The 16590-nt window shown below is 48.0% G+C and overlaps 1 protein-coding gene across 9 annotated transcripts in view; it reads right to left on the bottom strand.

The window, feature by feature from the left end:
• Window positions 1-16590, bottom strand: part of Hdac4 (histone deacetylase 4) — a 257499-nt gene that overhangs the window by 41045 nt on the left and 199864 nt on the right. For 7 of the 9 annotated variants that reach the window (XM_041649679.1, XM_041649678.1, XM_041649681.1 and 4 more), the window contains 5 exons: window positions 14924-15036; window positions 10715-10831; window positions 10427-10625; window positions 8002-8240; window positions 1559-1813 (listed from right to left, as the gene is read on the bottom strand). In XM_041649679.1, the coding sequence (XP_041505613.1) occupies window positions 1559-1813; window positions 8002-8240; window positions 10427-10625; window positions 10715-10831; window positions 14924-15036 (923 nt within the window). The remainder of the gene's footprint in view (window positions 1-1558; window positions 1814-8001; window positions 8241-10426; window positions 10626-10714; window positions 10832-14923; window positions 15037-16590) is intronic. The other 2 variants (XM_041649680.1, XM_041649682.1) reach the window with 1 other exon arrangement.

Below are 16590 nucleotides of genomic sequence, written 5' to 3'. Positions count from 1 at the left end.
CTGCAGACATGAGGGCCACAGTAGGGAGGCCAGAAATACCCACACAGAAGTGGAAGGCCCACGGCCTCCCTAGCTCACATCAGACCATTAAGGAGTTAACGTCCCCTCTGTGCATTTCCACAAACTACTCTGTGTCCAAGGTCCCATGAAGGAGTTTCATTGGTTCTCCAGAGAACACAGGAAGTAAGGATCCTAAGGACTGTCTCATGCTTGGATCATCTGGTGTCTAAAAGAGACCAGTCCCCAAAGCAGCTACTGAAATACCCTGACTTAATCTGTGTGGTAAAAGAATACTGGTTTCAACGACGGCAAGTAGGTATTGGCTTCCTCTAAGGGTCTACTTCAAACATGACAAACATGTCCCCAAGTCCCTTTCTGTTCATCAGCTTGGAGCAGTGGACAGTCCTAGCCACTGATTTTCCTGGGTTCCTGGCTCATAAGACCCATGGTATTCTCACCCTTTTAATTCTATTAGACTTTAAAGAGTGGTGGTTATATGATGGGAGCTAAGTATTCCCAGAACCAAACAGGTCACCCATGCCCAAGACAGAGAAAAGTACCAGAGCTGGGTGCTGGGGACAGACTACGAGACCGATTCCCAAAGTAGACATTCAGGAGAATCTAAGCCACCCTCATGCTGTGGGTGCTATCTCCTTGTTCCAAGGACCTTATGAGAATGGAAGTTAATAGGTGTCTGCTGAAGGAACCTTGCTTTTCTGGCATTACCAAATGTTACGGCGAAGCATTGGTGGCTGCCTTAGCTAGAGAGCCATGGGACTAAGAAGGGGCTTGGCTGGGAGAATCCTGAAGTCCAGCAAGCAGGGGCATATGCCCTAGAATAGTAACCAGGCATCAAGTACTGCTTCTTGTGAATACAACTAGAGTCCATGACTCTGGATCCCCTGGCATACCTATCACTCTTGAGGCAAAAGCAGCCTGAGGGTTCTGTGGCTTCTAATCCACGGCTTCCCATGTCCTGTCCAAATGTCCCTAGTCTTTCTAGACAAGTGCCAGTTTATCTTTCACTGCAAATCAATAGTCACTCACTGAGCATCTTCTATCTCTGGCAGTCTGCTATTCTGTACTGTGTCCCAGACCTCACTGTCCTCTCTGCTGAGCAGACCCTGACTCTTTTATTTGTTTGTGAGACATGGTCTCACTATGTAGACCAGGCTAGCCTTAAACTCACATATCTGTCTGACTCTGACTCTCCAGTCCTAGGATTAAAGGCATACATACACCACTACACCCAGCTCCTTTTTCATTAACACTTCAACCTCCCATTCCAGTTTTACTGGTTAGGCTGAATCCCACCAATGCTTGTTTTTTTGGTTTTTTTTTGTTTTTTTTTTTTTTATTAAAAAAAAAAAAACAATCGACAGCCGCCTATAATTTTGTGTGGCCCATACGCTCCAGAAGGTACATGAATGCCTTTCAGAGACGTACATGGAAGTGTTCAGGAAACACACCCCACCGCCCATGAAGGCAGAACAGTAAGTGTCTTTGATTCAGTGGACAGAAGGAGAAGCTGAGTCAGCTGCCTGCTCTCATTCCACACCTGTCTGAAGAGCAGCTCTTGCTCAGTGGCTGAGCGCTGGCTGGGTTCCGTGTCTCGAGTAGGCTCCACCTCTTCCTCCTCACTCTCAATGGGCTCCTGCTTCACCTGGACACCAGCTAGGGAAGGTTCCTTTTGCCCAGGGAGTCGGTCTAGGTAGGGCTCATCCAGCAAGGCCTGGTGTTCACGGAGTTCCTCTTCCGTCTCTTCAGGGTGGCTCTCAGGCTGCCGGGGTGGTTCGCTGGGTTTGGAGATCATCTGCAACACAGGGGAGACAAAGGAAGTTAGGACAGTCACGTGACTAGAAGACGCTCCTCCATACATCACAGGACAGGAATGCTGTACCAAGAACTTATGTGACCAAGGGCCGGCAAGTATCATTTACCCACACCACAAGGACCCCAGCATCATTTCAGATGCACAGGAAGTGATGCCTGGAGTTAAGGTTAAAGTGGCCTGAAGCCAGGTACTAGGTGTTCAGTGTTTATGCAGGGATTCTGTGTGCCAGGACAGTGCCAGGACTAAGACAGGCTGCAGGTTGCAGCTCCTTTTGCAGAGGGGAGTAGAAGTGAAGAGAGAGGCCAGTGTCAGTCACACAGCCACAGCTGTTGAGAGCAACAGCCTCCCCAGATGCCGCCTGTCAGGATGGAGAAGGGCAACAGAGGCAGAAATCCAGTACCCCATGCTCAGAAGCTAGGGCAGAACTAGGAGGGCCCAGAGAGAAGTTCTCAGAAGCTGCCTTCTGAAAGCTTAGGGATGCCCCACACTGGAAGGACCTTCAGGATGTATACCATCAATCTGTGGGAAGCAGTGCTGGTGGTGCCCTGTCAGAAACATGTGCCAAGCTCCCCAGCAAACTTTTATGAAGGTACCACATGGCCGTGTAGGCAAGATTTTTCCAGTTTCGTTTTGAAAGCCTAGCCAGTTAGAGATCTTATTCCTAAAGCCCTAAGACACAAGGGCAGAGGTGGAAGGCAGAGAGACACTGGCCACAGGGCACTGCTCCTTACAGGATGGGTGAGGTCTGTGGGACATAGTATGGTAACAGTAGCATCTGTCCTGTACCTTAAGCATCCTGAGTATGCACATACATACAACAGGGCGACTGAATGAAGTCCCAGACATGTTAACTGGCATGGCTGAAATCATGCCATACTGTACACATGCAGATCAGCATACTGTAAACGGCCTCAAAAAAGCTAGGGAAGCCCATGTCAACTTAGTGAGCTGTCAAGCCTCTCCCCAGCTGATGGGAAAGACTCGGCAAGCAGGCTTCAACAAAAACTGGCTCTGGGTGGGGGAAGTGGCAGCGTATCTTTCCTGCACTCCACTCTTCCCAATACCAGATGCAATCTAACTGGGAACATGAGGTGAACCGGGTATGTGATGTCAAGTTTGTGGAGACTGCACCCTTTCAGGTCAGTGCTATGGCAAGGACAGAAGGGACAGAGTATCTTGAATGGCAGAGGAAACTCCCTGGAGAAGGTGGCTTTGACTGCTAGGGAGTCACAACAGACGGATAGGCAGAACTCACGAGACAATAACAAGGAAGCTAGGTGTTTGGAGCTGGGAACAACCTAGGAGCTCTAGAACAGGCTACCACTGCCCAGCAGGACACAGGGGTAAAAGGTGGCAACAGGACTATGAATGCAGAGACAGACCACGGGGATCAGAACATGGGTGAAAAACGGTAAGAAAATGCAAGGTACAGTCTGGCTAGAGCGGCTGAAGTGTTAGCACTGGGGTACAGATGACAGCGACTGGGGATAACTACCTTCAGGAAGTACTAGTAGAGGCAGAGGTGGAAAGATGGGCCCAGAGCACAGATGCTCAAGCAGTCTGGGAGCAAGACTGGGGCCCTTTCTTCTTCTCTCTGCACGCCCCCATACACTGGGGCCTTTACTTCCTCCCTCTGCCTCCTGCCACATACAGAGGAGGGAAGAAGGAGGGGGGTGAAGAAAGGTGGAAAGTGGTATTGTTTCTGTAAGGCTGACTCAACCAAGGTGACCAGGCCCTCAGGAACTCAGGTCATTACTGTAAAAGCCCAGTTCTAAGTGGTTGTAAGTGTCCAGGGGTAGCAGCCCATGATGGACTGGAACCCAGGTCCCTATGCTAGGGTGCACTTGGAAAACAAAAAAACTGTTCAAAGTAGGCCATAACAAGTGAAGGATGTCACAGGAAGGGTGTCTTCTGGAAGGAAGAAGCAGGGCAAGTGTGCTGTGCACGGATAGGCTCCATATCTAGGTTTGTCCAACATCATTTTTGTGCTTCAACATTGAAGAAAGATGTCAGAAGAGCACATGTGGCACCTTACCTCTATATCCCAGCTAAAGGGGAAACAGACAGATAGCCTTTCCTCCAATACGTTTATATGAACAGCTGAGCCCAGTGACCCCCTACAACAATGGTTCTCTATTCTATAGCTCCACAGGTGACTCTTAACAACTTTTGTGCCCCTTTCTGTCTTGAACATGTCATGTGTTCTGTTTGGTGTCATGGCTCTTCAGTGTCCCTCTACTATTTAGGATTCTGAGTACCTTCTGTTTCTCAGTTATAGTTTCCAGTGTCCCACTGGACAATGTTCAACTTTCCCAAAGGCTGGAGTCTGTTGAGATAATCAAGGCAACACTGAAAGTAACATGTAAGGTAAAGGAATGTCCCCTTAGAACCCCTGGACAGGAGCTCCTGTTAGCTGGCTGACTGTGGCTGAGGAGGATGCCTCTGAGAAAGGTGGGGTGAGTGTCCACATCAGTACATGTTTGTGGGGTTCTTCTATTTGCTATGCCTGATGCTGGGAAGGCTCAGCTTCTTGCTTTTGGTTTCTTGTTCTCTCATATGTGAATTGGCCCCCACTGCCAGGAGAGGTTTTCCTGTTTCCTCTCCAAGTAGGGTACAGGTTGCTCACCTGGTCAGTTTGTAGCCTTGGCAGCAGTGGATAGGCAGGCAGGAACTCTAGAGCAGGGGGCAGGGAGCAGGGAGAGACTCTCAAGGGGCCACAGCTTGGCTAGGCTTCCCTCCAGAGGGTATTTATGAGGGATGTTGCCATGGCAACAGGGGGCCACTCAGAACCATGTCAATGATGCAGAACAGGCCCATGGCCTTCAGTGGGTGGGCTGCTCTGCTCAGCACTGACGCAGGTGCTGGTGCAACTAGTCTTTGTGAGCCATAGTTACAAACAGGGATAATCTCTCTCCCTCTTTAAAATTTAGCTCTGCTTCTTTGTGGTCACAGAGACTGATCTTAATGCAGAGCTCGCTTTGGGAAGCAAACCTGGCCTCTGGTAACATGACAAGAGAAGCCAGCAGGGAGGCAGGCAGCAGCTCACCAACACGTCAGTTTCTGTTGTCCAGAGGCCTCTTGGACATCAGTTCCCTGTTTTATTAAGGGATGAAAACACACATACTACCAGATCCAGAGCAGCAGGATTAAAACACTAGACTAGAGTTCAGAGCCAGAACCCCACTGGCAAGTGCAAGGTATTTAAAAATTATTGGATATTCTCACAGGTAGACCACCCACAGAAGTCAAGTTCTCATATCAAAAGAGAGTAACACCCCGCGAGGACAACACTGCCTGCACAAAGACCAAGTGATCCTGTAGACCAAGCACTGCTGCAAGAATTGCTTTCAACAACGGGACTTTTCCACTGAAAGAGGAAGGCACATTTATGAGCACAACTTCCCACTTTTTGAAACAAGGTTGTGGTGAGGTGGATCTGGAGGCAGCAGGAAAAATGGGTGCTTCCCTGCCAAGCTGAGCATTGCACTCATCCCTTAGACAGCCTTCTTCCTTGGGAAGGTTTCTTCCCTTACCATGCCTTTATGAAGCACATTAATGTGGGCACAGCACCCATGTTAGGAACCAAAACCCAGTCAGATACACAGGCTGCCATTCCAATCCCCAGGAGTCAAGAGTAGCTAGCTGGGCAGCCCTGTTTTGTCCCTTGGAAAGTGGGAAAGAGCACAAAGTCTGCTGAAAACACAATTCTAGAATGAGTAAATACTCCTGTCACACCTTTAGAGCACCGGCACTTTAAGATGATGGCTTAAAGTGGGCACTGAGCCCAGCCATGGTCTCCACTGTGCCAAGAAGGGAGTGGATGGCCCTTAGGGAGCAAGCTTCTCACACAGCAAGGCAGGAACGCTGGTGCCAGATAGCACAGAGAGCATCATTGTCTTCCTGGGTGTCCCAGGAAAACATTGTATAAACATTTCAATCAACTGTCATTTGCTATCACAAATCAATCACGTAACAAACCCCAGTGAGATTACCTAGCTTCTAAAGTCATCTTCAAGAATATGTCACACGTGAATGGGTGTTCCTGTCTTCAAACCTCCTACTACACCATTCAGGTAGTGACATAATGAAATTAATAAGCCTAGGTTGGCATTAGAGAGATGGATATGAAAGTGTTTTTGACACTTGGGAGTGTAGACGCTTGGCAGGAGCCTGTCTCATCCCCAGCAAATGTCATTCTTGTGTAAATGATGGGATGCCTGGAGCCCCCAACTTCTAACATACTCAGAGTGCTGGGCATAAAGGCTGTGGGTTAAAGGGCTTGGGGCTGGGAAACTGATATTAGTGTGACTGACAGGCAGGAGTGGCCTGGCTGAGCCTGTGCTGGGAATGTGTTCTGCAGAAAATTCCTTGGGAGACCAGCTTAATCTTGGACCTCTCAGCTTGCAGCAGGGATCAAGGTGGGATAGGTGTGGACAGGAGCCACCTGTCTTCTCTCTATCCTGGAAATATATGACATCAGGACCTCTGATTCATTGTGGGGCTCTCTAGACTCCTTTAGACTATCCCTTTGCACACGCAGTCACCTTCCAGGACAGTCTTGTCCCTGATCCTTTCCCACCTTCCCTAGGCAACCCACGGAAGGCTTGGACCCTGACAACATCTAAAAATATTAAATAGAAAATTCTAGAAATAAACAATTTCTAAGTTTTAAGCTGCATACCATTCTGTTTAGCATCATAAAACCTTGTCTTAGCCCACTCCATCCCACCGAGGATGGGCGCCCATCCTAGTGCACACATAATGTACTGGTTAGTAGCCATCCTGATTCTCAGTTTGGCTGTTGCTCACAGGATTCTGTACTGCCCAGTTTCAGGCACCTACTTAGTATTCTGGAATGTATCTCACCCCAGATTATGAGAAAAGATGTAATTCATACACCCTAAAATCCATACTTTTAAATTGAACAGCTGAGTAGTTTACAGAACTCTATAACCACCACTACAACCTAACTTAGTGACATTTTCATTATCCCTATACATACATAAATGCTGTATGCATTGACAGTTGATCCCATTTCCCAAGCTGCAGGTCTTGACAACCACTAACTTAATTCATGTCTCTTAGGACAGCAGTTCTCTTCCTGTGGGTTGTGATACCTTTGGGAGTTGAATGACCCTTTTTTCACAGGGGTCTCATATCAGATATCCTGCATATCAGATATTTGCATTATGATTTACAATAGTAGCAAAATTATTGCTACGAAGAGGCAATGAGATAATTTTATGGTTTAGGGGTTACCACCGCAATATGAGGAACTGTATTAAAGGGTCACGGTATTAGTAAGATTAAGAACCGCTGGTCTGTGGCTCTGCCTATCCTGGTCACCTCCTGTGAGTGAAGCATAGCAGGGTCCATCCATGACTGGTTTACTTTCTGACTGTCATCTGTCACCACAGGATAAACCCTGGGGATCTTCCATCCACCATTTGGCTGCTATGAGCAGTCAGATGAGGTCTGTGGTCTCCTGGACGACAGCTACTGGGCTGTTTGCAACACACTCATCTGAGCTGATGCTGAAGATACCCGACTAATACATCTGATGGGAACATACTAAATAACCTCCATTTCTCTGCTTGCCAGCACCACGGCACTAACTTTTCCCATGGCTTCCGCCTGTAGATGGAGCTGAGAGACCCTGGACAAGCTGTGAGCACAGAGAACTCTATAGGCTGCCTGGTCCCAAGCTGCTTCTGGATGGTGTAACTCCTACATTTAAGTGACGGCAGGTGCCAGGTGACTTGAAAAATAAGCTTCAGGGACTCGATGTCATTGTAAAGTTGTAGGCCTTGGGTTAGGGTTTGCTTAAAGATCTACTTGGCTAATGACCCTAGAAAACCCCTGAATGAACTGCCTATGTGGATTGTTCCAGGTAATGATGCAGAGGCTTCTTGCAAGGATGTTGTCCACTGTACTTAGACATGCAGATGGGCTGTGAGGAAGGCTGTGGACACACCTAAACAGTGGCTCCACACAACAGCACACCTCCCTAGACTCTGGACCACACACCAGAGCACATGCTTTGTGCTCCTCCTTTCCCTCTTTAGCCACTCAAGGTCAGTGGAGGAGGAGCAGAGGCTGAGGAAGACAGCAAGGCGTATGACATCTGGTTCCAGGTGAGGGGCCTGAGGACAGCTGGGCAGACTCACCTTGCTGAGGTGCAGTTGCTGCTGCTGGAACTGTTGCTTGTGCTTCTCCAGGAACTGCTGGTGCTGCTGCTGGATCACCAGGTGCTGCAGGGCCTGTGCATTCTGTGGCAAGGGTGCTGACTGCGTGCGCCCCAGGGGGCGGTGCTGCCGCAGTTTGTGAATGGATGGGGACACCCTGTCCGCACCAACCAGGGACTGTGTGTGGAGGGGCAGCGCCCCCAGGCCTGAAAGATACCAGTCTGAAGATAATATGGAGGAAAAAAAAAACAGCAGAGGGGAAGAGGAAGAAGAGAGGGGAGAGACGCTGTTGAGTAACCAGTGGAGAAAACGACATGCCTGCCAGCCCATGGCCTTCTATGAAACACAATTGTCTATAAACAGGTCCAATTCCGGCTAGAGGACATAAGCCTGGAGCCTGGGCTTTCAGGGGCAGGGGCGAGGTGAGCAGAGTGTAATTTGAAAGCAAGGCCCCCTAAAGATCCCATTGATATAGTCTCTCCAGGAGCTCTGCCCAAGGAGCACTCCGGAAGTGTGGCAACAGCCTAGGATCAGCCCGCCACACCTGTCACGTGTGTTCCAGAGATGGTGTTCTAGCCCCTTCCCAATACCCAACTACCAGAGAGAAGAACAGTTTGTAGCCAGCCTGCCAAAACTCAGAGACAAACTGACAGCAAGACCCTGTCCCCATCAGACACCCAGGCACTGTCAAGACAATGACTTTCAGTGGATTCCACCACAGGAGACTTCACTTTGTATCAAACACAGAGTGGTATTGGGAGAGGAAGGGAGGGCAGCACAGGGAAGGAGGCAAATCTTCTAGGGGCATGAGAATGGGCTGCAGAGAGCAGGCAAGTGCAATGACTCACACAGCATGCTGAGGACAGTGGACAGACGTGAGCTCAGAGCAGTACATACTTCCTCAGGTCAGTCTGCCCAAGAGGAGGACTGTGGTGTAAGGCTGGAGTCTGTGCTAAGAGCTGACCCCTTTGCCAGTGGGCACTGTTCTTAGTGCTCTGAGAGGAGCGGCTATGGCCACATAAGTAGTAGGATGCTGTAGTACTACTTTGGCTCGAATGTTCACAGGCTTGAACCCTATACACAGTATCATTTATCGCTGTTCTAGACAATGGGGAACTTGGGCCTCTAAGGACAATTATGGGTGAACAGAAGAAACCCTGTTCAGGAGGCTCCTTTCCCCAGGAGAACAGAAGAAACCAGTACGACACAGCATCAGGACCACGGAGGAAGGGGGCACTAGGAAGAGTGGGTGGAACTGCTGGGCTGAACTGTTTGGAGGCTGAAAGTGAATCAAGCACAGGCCTGACACCCCAGCACTTAGGAGACTGAGGCAGGAGAATCCAAGTTTGAGGGCAACAAAGCAAGATTTAATATCAAAACAGTAACAAAGGACCAAATAAGTAAACAGACAAACAAATACCAAAACCACAAATCCAACCCAAAGGAATAGTGTTGATCAACCAGGAGACCAGCACAGACCAGGATGCTGCCTATGGGAACTGAGCCTTTCCATTTCATCACTCTGTGCTAGCATCTCACCCACAGACGGGAAGATGAAGCCCACAGTGAGCAGCTTCCCAGAGAACAGACAGGAAGGGGCCTGAGCATAATGAGCAACCCTTGGTCACTGGCACACTGCTCTCCAGAGCTGCGGCAGGGGTGTCCATCTGTCTCAGAAGATACCAGAAGCCAGAAATGCTGTTCCTGTCCAGATCACTGGCTTGGGAGAGCCAATGCACACTGGAGATGAAAAAGCACAAGGCAAGAACACAATACCAAGCCCACAGACTGACTCATACCAGCAGGAGGGGGGTACTCCAAAACACTAGCCAGAGGCTGGCCCTCGGGAACACTGGAACATGTACAGGCCAGTCCTAGGGTTGCTCTGGCTGTGGTTCTGAGAGAAGCCATGGCCATGAGGAAGTTACCTACAGACCTAAGGATGGTATGGAACTAGGCAAGGCCACTAATAGGTAGGGTTATGTGTCTTGTGGGAAACATTCCACATTCGTAACTTCTGAAACACAGCACACTCACTAGGTAAATTGTACACATTTCCTATCTTTCTCTAACTTGTATTTTTCTAAAGGTATTTATCCTTAAGATAGAGCAGAATCAGGGTCTGCCTGGTCAATTCTAAACTTCATGCACTTGCTTCCTTGAGCTGCAGGGAAACCTGTCTGAGAGAGAGTAGGAGGCTAAACAGAGGGGCACTGGCATTGACTTCTACTCCTTGGTCAGCTTTCTTAGCACCAAGGACATAGTTCCTTGCCAGAGCTGAGATAGGGACCCACAGTTACTACTGTTGTGTGGGCTTTGGGTGTTCTTTCTAGCCTTCTCTATAAGCTACACGAGGCCAAGGAGAAGCCTCTGAACTAACTGCCACAGACCTGGTTGTGGTTCTTACCTGTGACAAGGGGCGCCTGGGTGGGTGCCTGCTCTAGCAGGACCATATGCTGCAGGAGGGGGTTGTGAGCGGCTCCACCATCCCGCTCCAGGGGCGAGGTGCTCAGGTACGGGGTCAGGTGCGTGCCAGGGAACAAGGAGATCCGCTGCTGGAGGGCTGGGAGAGCAAGCCTCTCAGCATCCTGCTGGCCTGCTGCACCCTGAAAGATACAACCCGATATTCTTCAGGCTGTGGAGATTGAGGCAGACATCCACCCCATGTCATACAGAACCCTGGAGGCCAACTTACAGCGGCAGGGCCAGTGGCAGGAAGCCCCAAGGTGATGTTGGGTAAGGATGGCGATGTGTAGAGAGGAAGTGGGGCGACTGAGCCTTCTCGAGTCACAAGTCTGTGTGCCAAGCTCGTCTGTAGACAGAAGACATCGTGACTGTGAGAGTCTGCCACAGATGTTTCAACATAAGCAGCACATCTAGGACGGGGGGGGGGGGGGGGAGATGAAGGGAGACGGGGACGGATGGGGAAGGACAGACAGACGACATTTACAGTATAAGGTCCTGACATGTAGGTACCTGGTGCAAACACAGGCTGCACAGACGGTGGCCTATAGCATCTTCCACAGGTATAGAATCAGTGTTTCCATTCCTGAGTTTTCCCCCTCCAAAAGAGCTCTCACTACCTTGTTTGTTTTTATTCAATTTGTCTACTTACAAAAATAAAAACTATGGGTAGGAGATTTAGGACAACGCATTTAAAAATATTTAAAAATATTTTTGTAGTTTTATTTTTTCTAAGAATGATATCAAAAGCAGAAACCAAGGACAAAGTTACCGATGAACAGGAAAAACCCTGTTCTTATTTAGAGGTAGATAATGGTGACAACAGGATCTACAATGGACAGGAAAGACAAAAAGACTAAAATAAAAAAGAACTTGTCAACCAGAGACCAATTAACATGAGAGCAGAACTCAATAAAGACAACAACAAAAAGCACCCCTATTAAGGGAAGTGAAAAAAAAATGCTTAACTTTATCAGTGACCGAAAAACGTATTTACGGAGTCATCTAACTGGCAGACTTTCTAAAAGCTCAGAAAAGCTGAAACACATGGCCGTGGGATTATAAATGGCTGTACTCTTTGGAGACTGATTTTGCAATCTGTGTTTGGAAGCCATAAAAGGTGAGTTGTTCTTGATTGTGAGGCTCCACTCTAGGGATGCAATGGTTAAGAAACAGTCCTAAGGAAATGGCTCCCAAACACAGGGAAGACAGCCACCAAGCAGTCACATGATGGCAGCAATATGTGACTTCATCCATGCCAGTCAGAGTCAAAAGACACAGGGATTTGTGCATGTCAGCACATAGAAATCAGGAACTGGACTGAAAATTCTAATGGATGTTCCTTCTATTTATTGGTGATTAATGCTCTGTCATTATTGTTAGTGTGAAGTGGTAGAGGTAAGCTTAGGGCTGCTAGGTTTGTTGTTAAGAGTTAGTACTGGCCTGGGGGTTAGGGACAGAGCTAAATTTAGAGTTAGGATTGTGGATAGGTTTAGGTTACAACTTTGGTATAAAGTTAGTGCAGGAGCTACAATTAGAACTAGAGGTTAGATTAGTTTTAGACCTAGTTTAGAGTTAGGGCTGGAGGCAGGATTACAATTTCATTTAGGGCTAGTATATGAGCTAGGATTAAGTTTAGGGTGAGAGCTAGGGTTTGGGTTAGTATTTTATGTTAGGTCTACAGTTATAGCCAGTGTTAGGATTAGGGTTAGGGGTAGGCTAGGCTAAGATTGGAATTAGGGCTATGTTTAGAGTTAAGACCAGGGTTAGAGTCAGTATTTGTGTTAGGTATAGAACTTTAGTGTAGTGTTGGGTTTAGGCTCAGATTTAGGTTTAGTGTAGGGTTAAGATTTTGGATATAGTTAGGGTTAGGTTATGGTTAGTGCTGGGGTGAACACAGAGTGTTACATGTAGTAAGTAAGGTTTTATACTATTTCTGCCTGAGGTTGGGGGGTGGGACAGGTCCTGCTGTCTGGAGTGCCCTATCAATCTTTGCAGGTAAATGGATAGGACCTGCTCAGAAGGACAATGTTTTATCTCCAACATCCCTACATGCTGGGCACCTCAAGGCACATCAAATGAGACCACAGGATGCCAGTTCCTGGCTTGAGGCAAGTATACACAGGTATTATGTGGTGTTTACTACTAATAAACAATCTTGTTATCTCTTAGATCTTTTAGTGTACTATATAACAGCGACTGAGAAACAGTCTTAGCACAATAAAATTTCACTTCTACGACAGAAAAAAAGTACATAAGATGAAAGTTATTGATGAACAATGGTCACGTATCTGCATCCCAGGCCTGAAAGCAATTTCTACCTTCCTGCAATGGGACAGATGGCTACTTTCCTAGTGCTCATGTCAGAGACCCTGACTTTCGTGATGCCTTGGGGAGCCACCTGGGAGCTGTGCACTAGACTGCTTCAGGGCTGTGGCAGGAGGCAGGAGGATAGCTGCCTTATATGTGCCTCTTGGCACAGAGCAAGGGCTCTAGGTACCATGAAGTTTGCTAACAAAGTTTATGCATACACAATGTAACTAATCATCAAAGGGTGTGTGTGCACGTGGGCACATACTTTGCATGTGTCAAAAATAAAAGTACTTTCAAATCTCACTTGAGGGAAGATGTTTTAGCTGTCATGAGAAGCAGGGCTGTGTTGCAGTGTAATAAGCTGAGAACAAATCAGCAGCCCTTCTAATGTTTACAAAGGTATAATTTCTTTTAGCACTCAACATGGCTGCTTAGCTGATTTACTTGTGGAACTAAAGAGAGCTGCTTGGTTCTGTTTACTTGCTCACACAAAACATGGGTATGTGTGGGTCTCCTGTCTTCAGGCAGAGCACACTGGTGACTTGCAGGAAGATTCCCTCACAGCTCCATCCGCTATAAGATGGGCTTGTCAGTTTCCTGGGAGTTCTGGGGTTCCTTTATGAATCAGGGCTAGTGGTCAGAACCTATGCACACATTGCAGGAGTGTGAGCACACGCAGTTTGTAATGAGAGCACAGAGGGACACACTTGAGGTTCTCAAAGGACCCCACACATGAGGACCCTCAGTTACAGCTCCTCCAATTCTAATATCTGATCCCGTACTCAAATGCCAGTTCTGCCTGTGAGAATGACAGTGATGAGAAACACTGGCAACCTTACTGCTCTTGGGGATGTTCTGTATCTTCTACTAATTTATGGGGTGCTCAACTGACATATTTAGGCTTTATAAAGATCAACACATAACTTAAACTGATGCAGGGGTGTTCTACCTGAATGAGGAGCTGTTACACTACTGTGATACATCATATATGTATATGCCCACATCATATATGTAAATGGGTCCATGACCAACAAAAGGGAAGCAGAGTTAACATCTGAGGGTGGGAAGCAGTTTTGTGCTTGTGCTCTGAGGCTAATCACAGGTAGGTCTCAGTCATGACCTCAGTCCTACAGAAGGACTGTTAAAATGCCTAGCAACCCAAGGAAGTACTGAACTGGAAGACTAAAGAATACAAGTGATGAAAGAAATGCAAGTATAAAGTAAAAGGGACCTAGGTACAACCGAGTGAACCTTACTTCTTGCAGTGACCCTTATTTCTAACTTTCTAGGCATAAAGGGGCTAGAAACCCGAAATGAAAATGCTAAGCACTGTGCCTATGTATCCCACCTGAGGCTATCAGGTCTTTGGAAGGGCAAGATTCATTCCTAAATGACAAAGTCAGCAAGAACATAATAACAGACTCCTGTAAGCTGGGAGCTCCTAAGAAACTTCCCAGTCAGTACACTCACACAGAACACAGCAGCTCTGGCTCAACCCAAGAGTCTGTTTCAGGGTTTTCTGCTCCACCCTGACCTGTAGAGGCACCACTACAGTCTGAGTTCTCAACTGTGTTTCCCCCACAGCTTGGCCTGAGCCTGCCTTCCTCACCTATGGGAAACTCGAAAGCAGCCTTCTCCGCTGCTGCATCCTGGGCCAGGCATGTGGGTCAGGGATGATTTGGAGTGATGGGAAGTATGTAGTAAGTGCAGACGTGGGACCTACTGTTCTAGAAAGCCACTTGGGAAACCACTGTCTCTCCATTTGTGATCCTTTCTACCACACTTGGTTTGCTGTTATAATTTGTATATTTCTGAAATACGTCTTTTTCACTCTACAACCATTCTCACACACCTGTTGCTTGCCCCATGTGCTTCAGCACACAGTGTGTATGGTGGCAGCTGCTTCTGTGACATACCTGGGGAAAGATCAGGGAAAAGGCAAGGTGGAAGGTCTCAATATGGTAGGAACTGAGGCCCTCATGTTTCAGGAAGACCATGATGAGGAGAATGGGGAAGTAACTCCTGGAAAGCCCAGGGTACTCCTAGGCTTTGCTCCTCACTGGATAGTCAGGCACAAGGCAGGTACTGGTGGGGATGTCTGGCCTATGTGAGTCTGTGACTGACCCACCTCAGCTGGAGCGCTGGGCACGGTGGGTGCGATGCCATTTTCAGTGCTGACGTTGCCAGAGCTGCTATTGGGAGAGCTGGGGCCGGAGCCAGGGGCGCTGCTGCACGCGGAGTCTGTAGGTGAGAGACAGCAAGTTGGGGTTGGGCACTGGAGAGACATAGAGCACCGTACTGCTTCCCTGGGTTTCTGCTTCCTAGCCTACTGGCAGGCAGAACAGGGCAGGATTTCAAAGCAGGGATGGCAACACGATTCCGTCGGTCTTGGCTTTGCTGCTGACCTCCCATGAGCCTCTCAAAGCTGAAGCTCTGTGGATGCATGGCTGAGCTCTTCACAATATACACATTACCCATTCCACAGCTCTTTTGAATTTCAAGATGGCTTGAAACATCAGAAAGGCAAGCTCTTAAACACTTAGTAATATTCAGACAAAAGACCAGTGAACACAAAGGCCCAGCGGGCTTTTTTTTAAACAGCAAAAGGTCAAATTCATTGTCTCTATAAAAACAATTTCCAAACTAAACCAACCTATTGTGACTGCTCAGTTTACATGCAATCTTCTTACTTTACTATCAACTACCTAGCAGTCAGGAAACACAGGCAGTGGCTTCTGCAGCTCCCCAGTGCAGTTTGAAATCACACAGTAGTCTCAACAGATATTTGTATGTCTTGGGCTTGCCTCTGACCAGAGGGCCAGGCACATCACTCTTCTGCCTATGGGCTGGATGCTGCTATCTCCAACCTCTCTGTGTGGCTGGCTACTCTCTATGTTCAGAGGCATATACTGAGATTCTGATGTCTGGCTCAGGGACGTTTTGACAATGGCATCATCTGGTTAACAGCTCTCAAAGACACACAAACTGCTTTCCTGAAAAGTTCAGCTATCAGTCCATCATCAACAGCACTCTGAGATCAGTCTAGCCCCAAACTTGGACACAGTGGGACTCTGAAGGGGCTCAGAGATACCCTTCCTTAACAGAGCACAGTCACTCACTCACCCAGCTAACAGGGCTCTTGCAGAGCTGATTCTGAAATTTGTCTATAAGAATAGCCTTGCAAGACAGAAGGAGCAAAGATGCTCACACCTCTTCAGAGCGAGCAGGAAGTTGGCTTGAGTTCTAAACAGGGCACCCTTTCACCCCACTCACAAGAGGAAGCTGTGCATAGTGACTTCACTTGCCCTGGACTTAAGTACACTAGGGCAAAGATATCTTCACATTAATCTTGGCAGATGGGGAAGGCTTGGTTCTCTGTGGACTGGGTCATCCACCAGTAACATGAAGCCACTTCTCACCATCTAGCAGCTGCCTACACCCTACCTCCGCTCTAGAATCCTGCATCCAGTGCTTGTGGTAAGAACCACGCCACAGACATTGATCGTGAGCACAGGACTCAGTCGATCCTTTCTCTGTACCTCTCCTCCAAAAGCCAACTAGTTCACTCTGGTGTGATGTTATTTCCCTGGATTTTACCAGCTGGGAGTTCAAGAGTCTACCTGGGATTAAGAGGTACTTCCATGTTACTTCTTAACACAGGTGCTTTGCTTGAGGATTTCACCCACTACCCTTGGACAGGGAGGCCCTCAGTGTGAACCCTGATCCAGGCAGCACTGCTGTTTCTTTATGCTCTTCAACCAGCATGAACTTTATTCCAGCTGGGAGGAGCGGCAT

This window comes from Microtus oregoni, unplaced genomic scaffold (genome assembly GCF_018167655.1).
Source record: "Microtus oregoni isolate MIOR12 unplaced genomic scaffold, Mior012 000004F_ref0000308, whole genome shotgun sequence".
NCBI classification, from domain to species: domain Eukaryota; kingdom Metazoa; phylum Chordata; class Mammalia; order Rodentia; family Cricetidae; genus Microtus; species Microtus oregoni.
The sequence above is the reverse complement of the archived record's forward strand: the minus strand, read 5'-3'. Positions and strand labels throughout refer to the sequence as shown.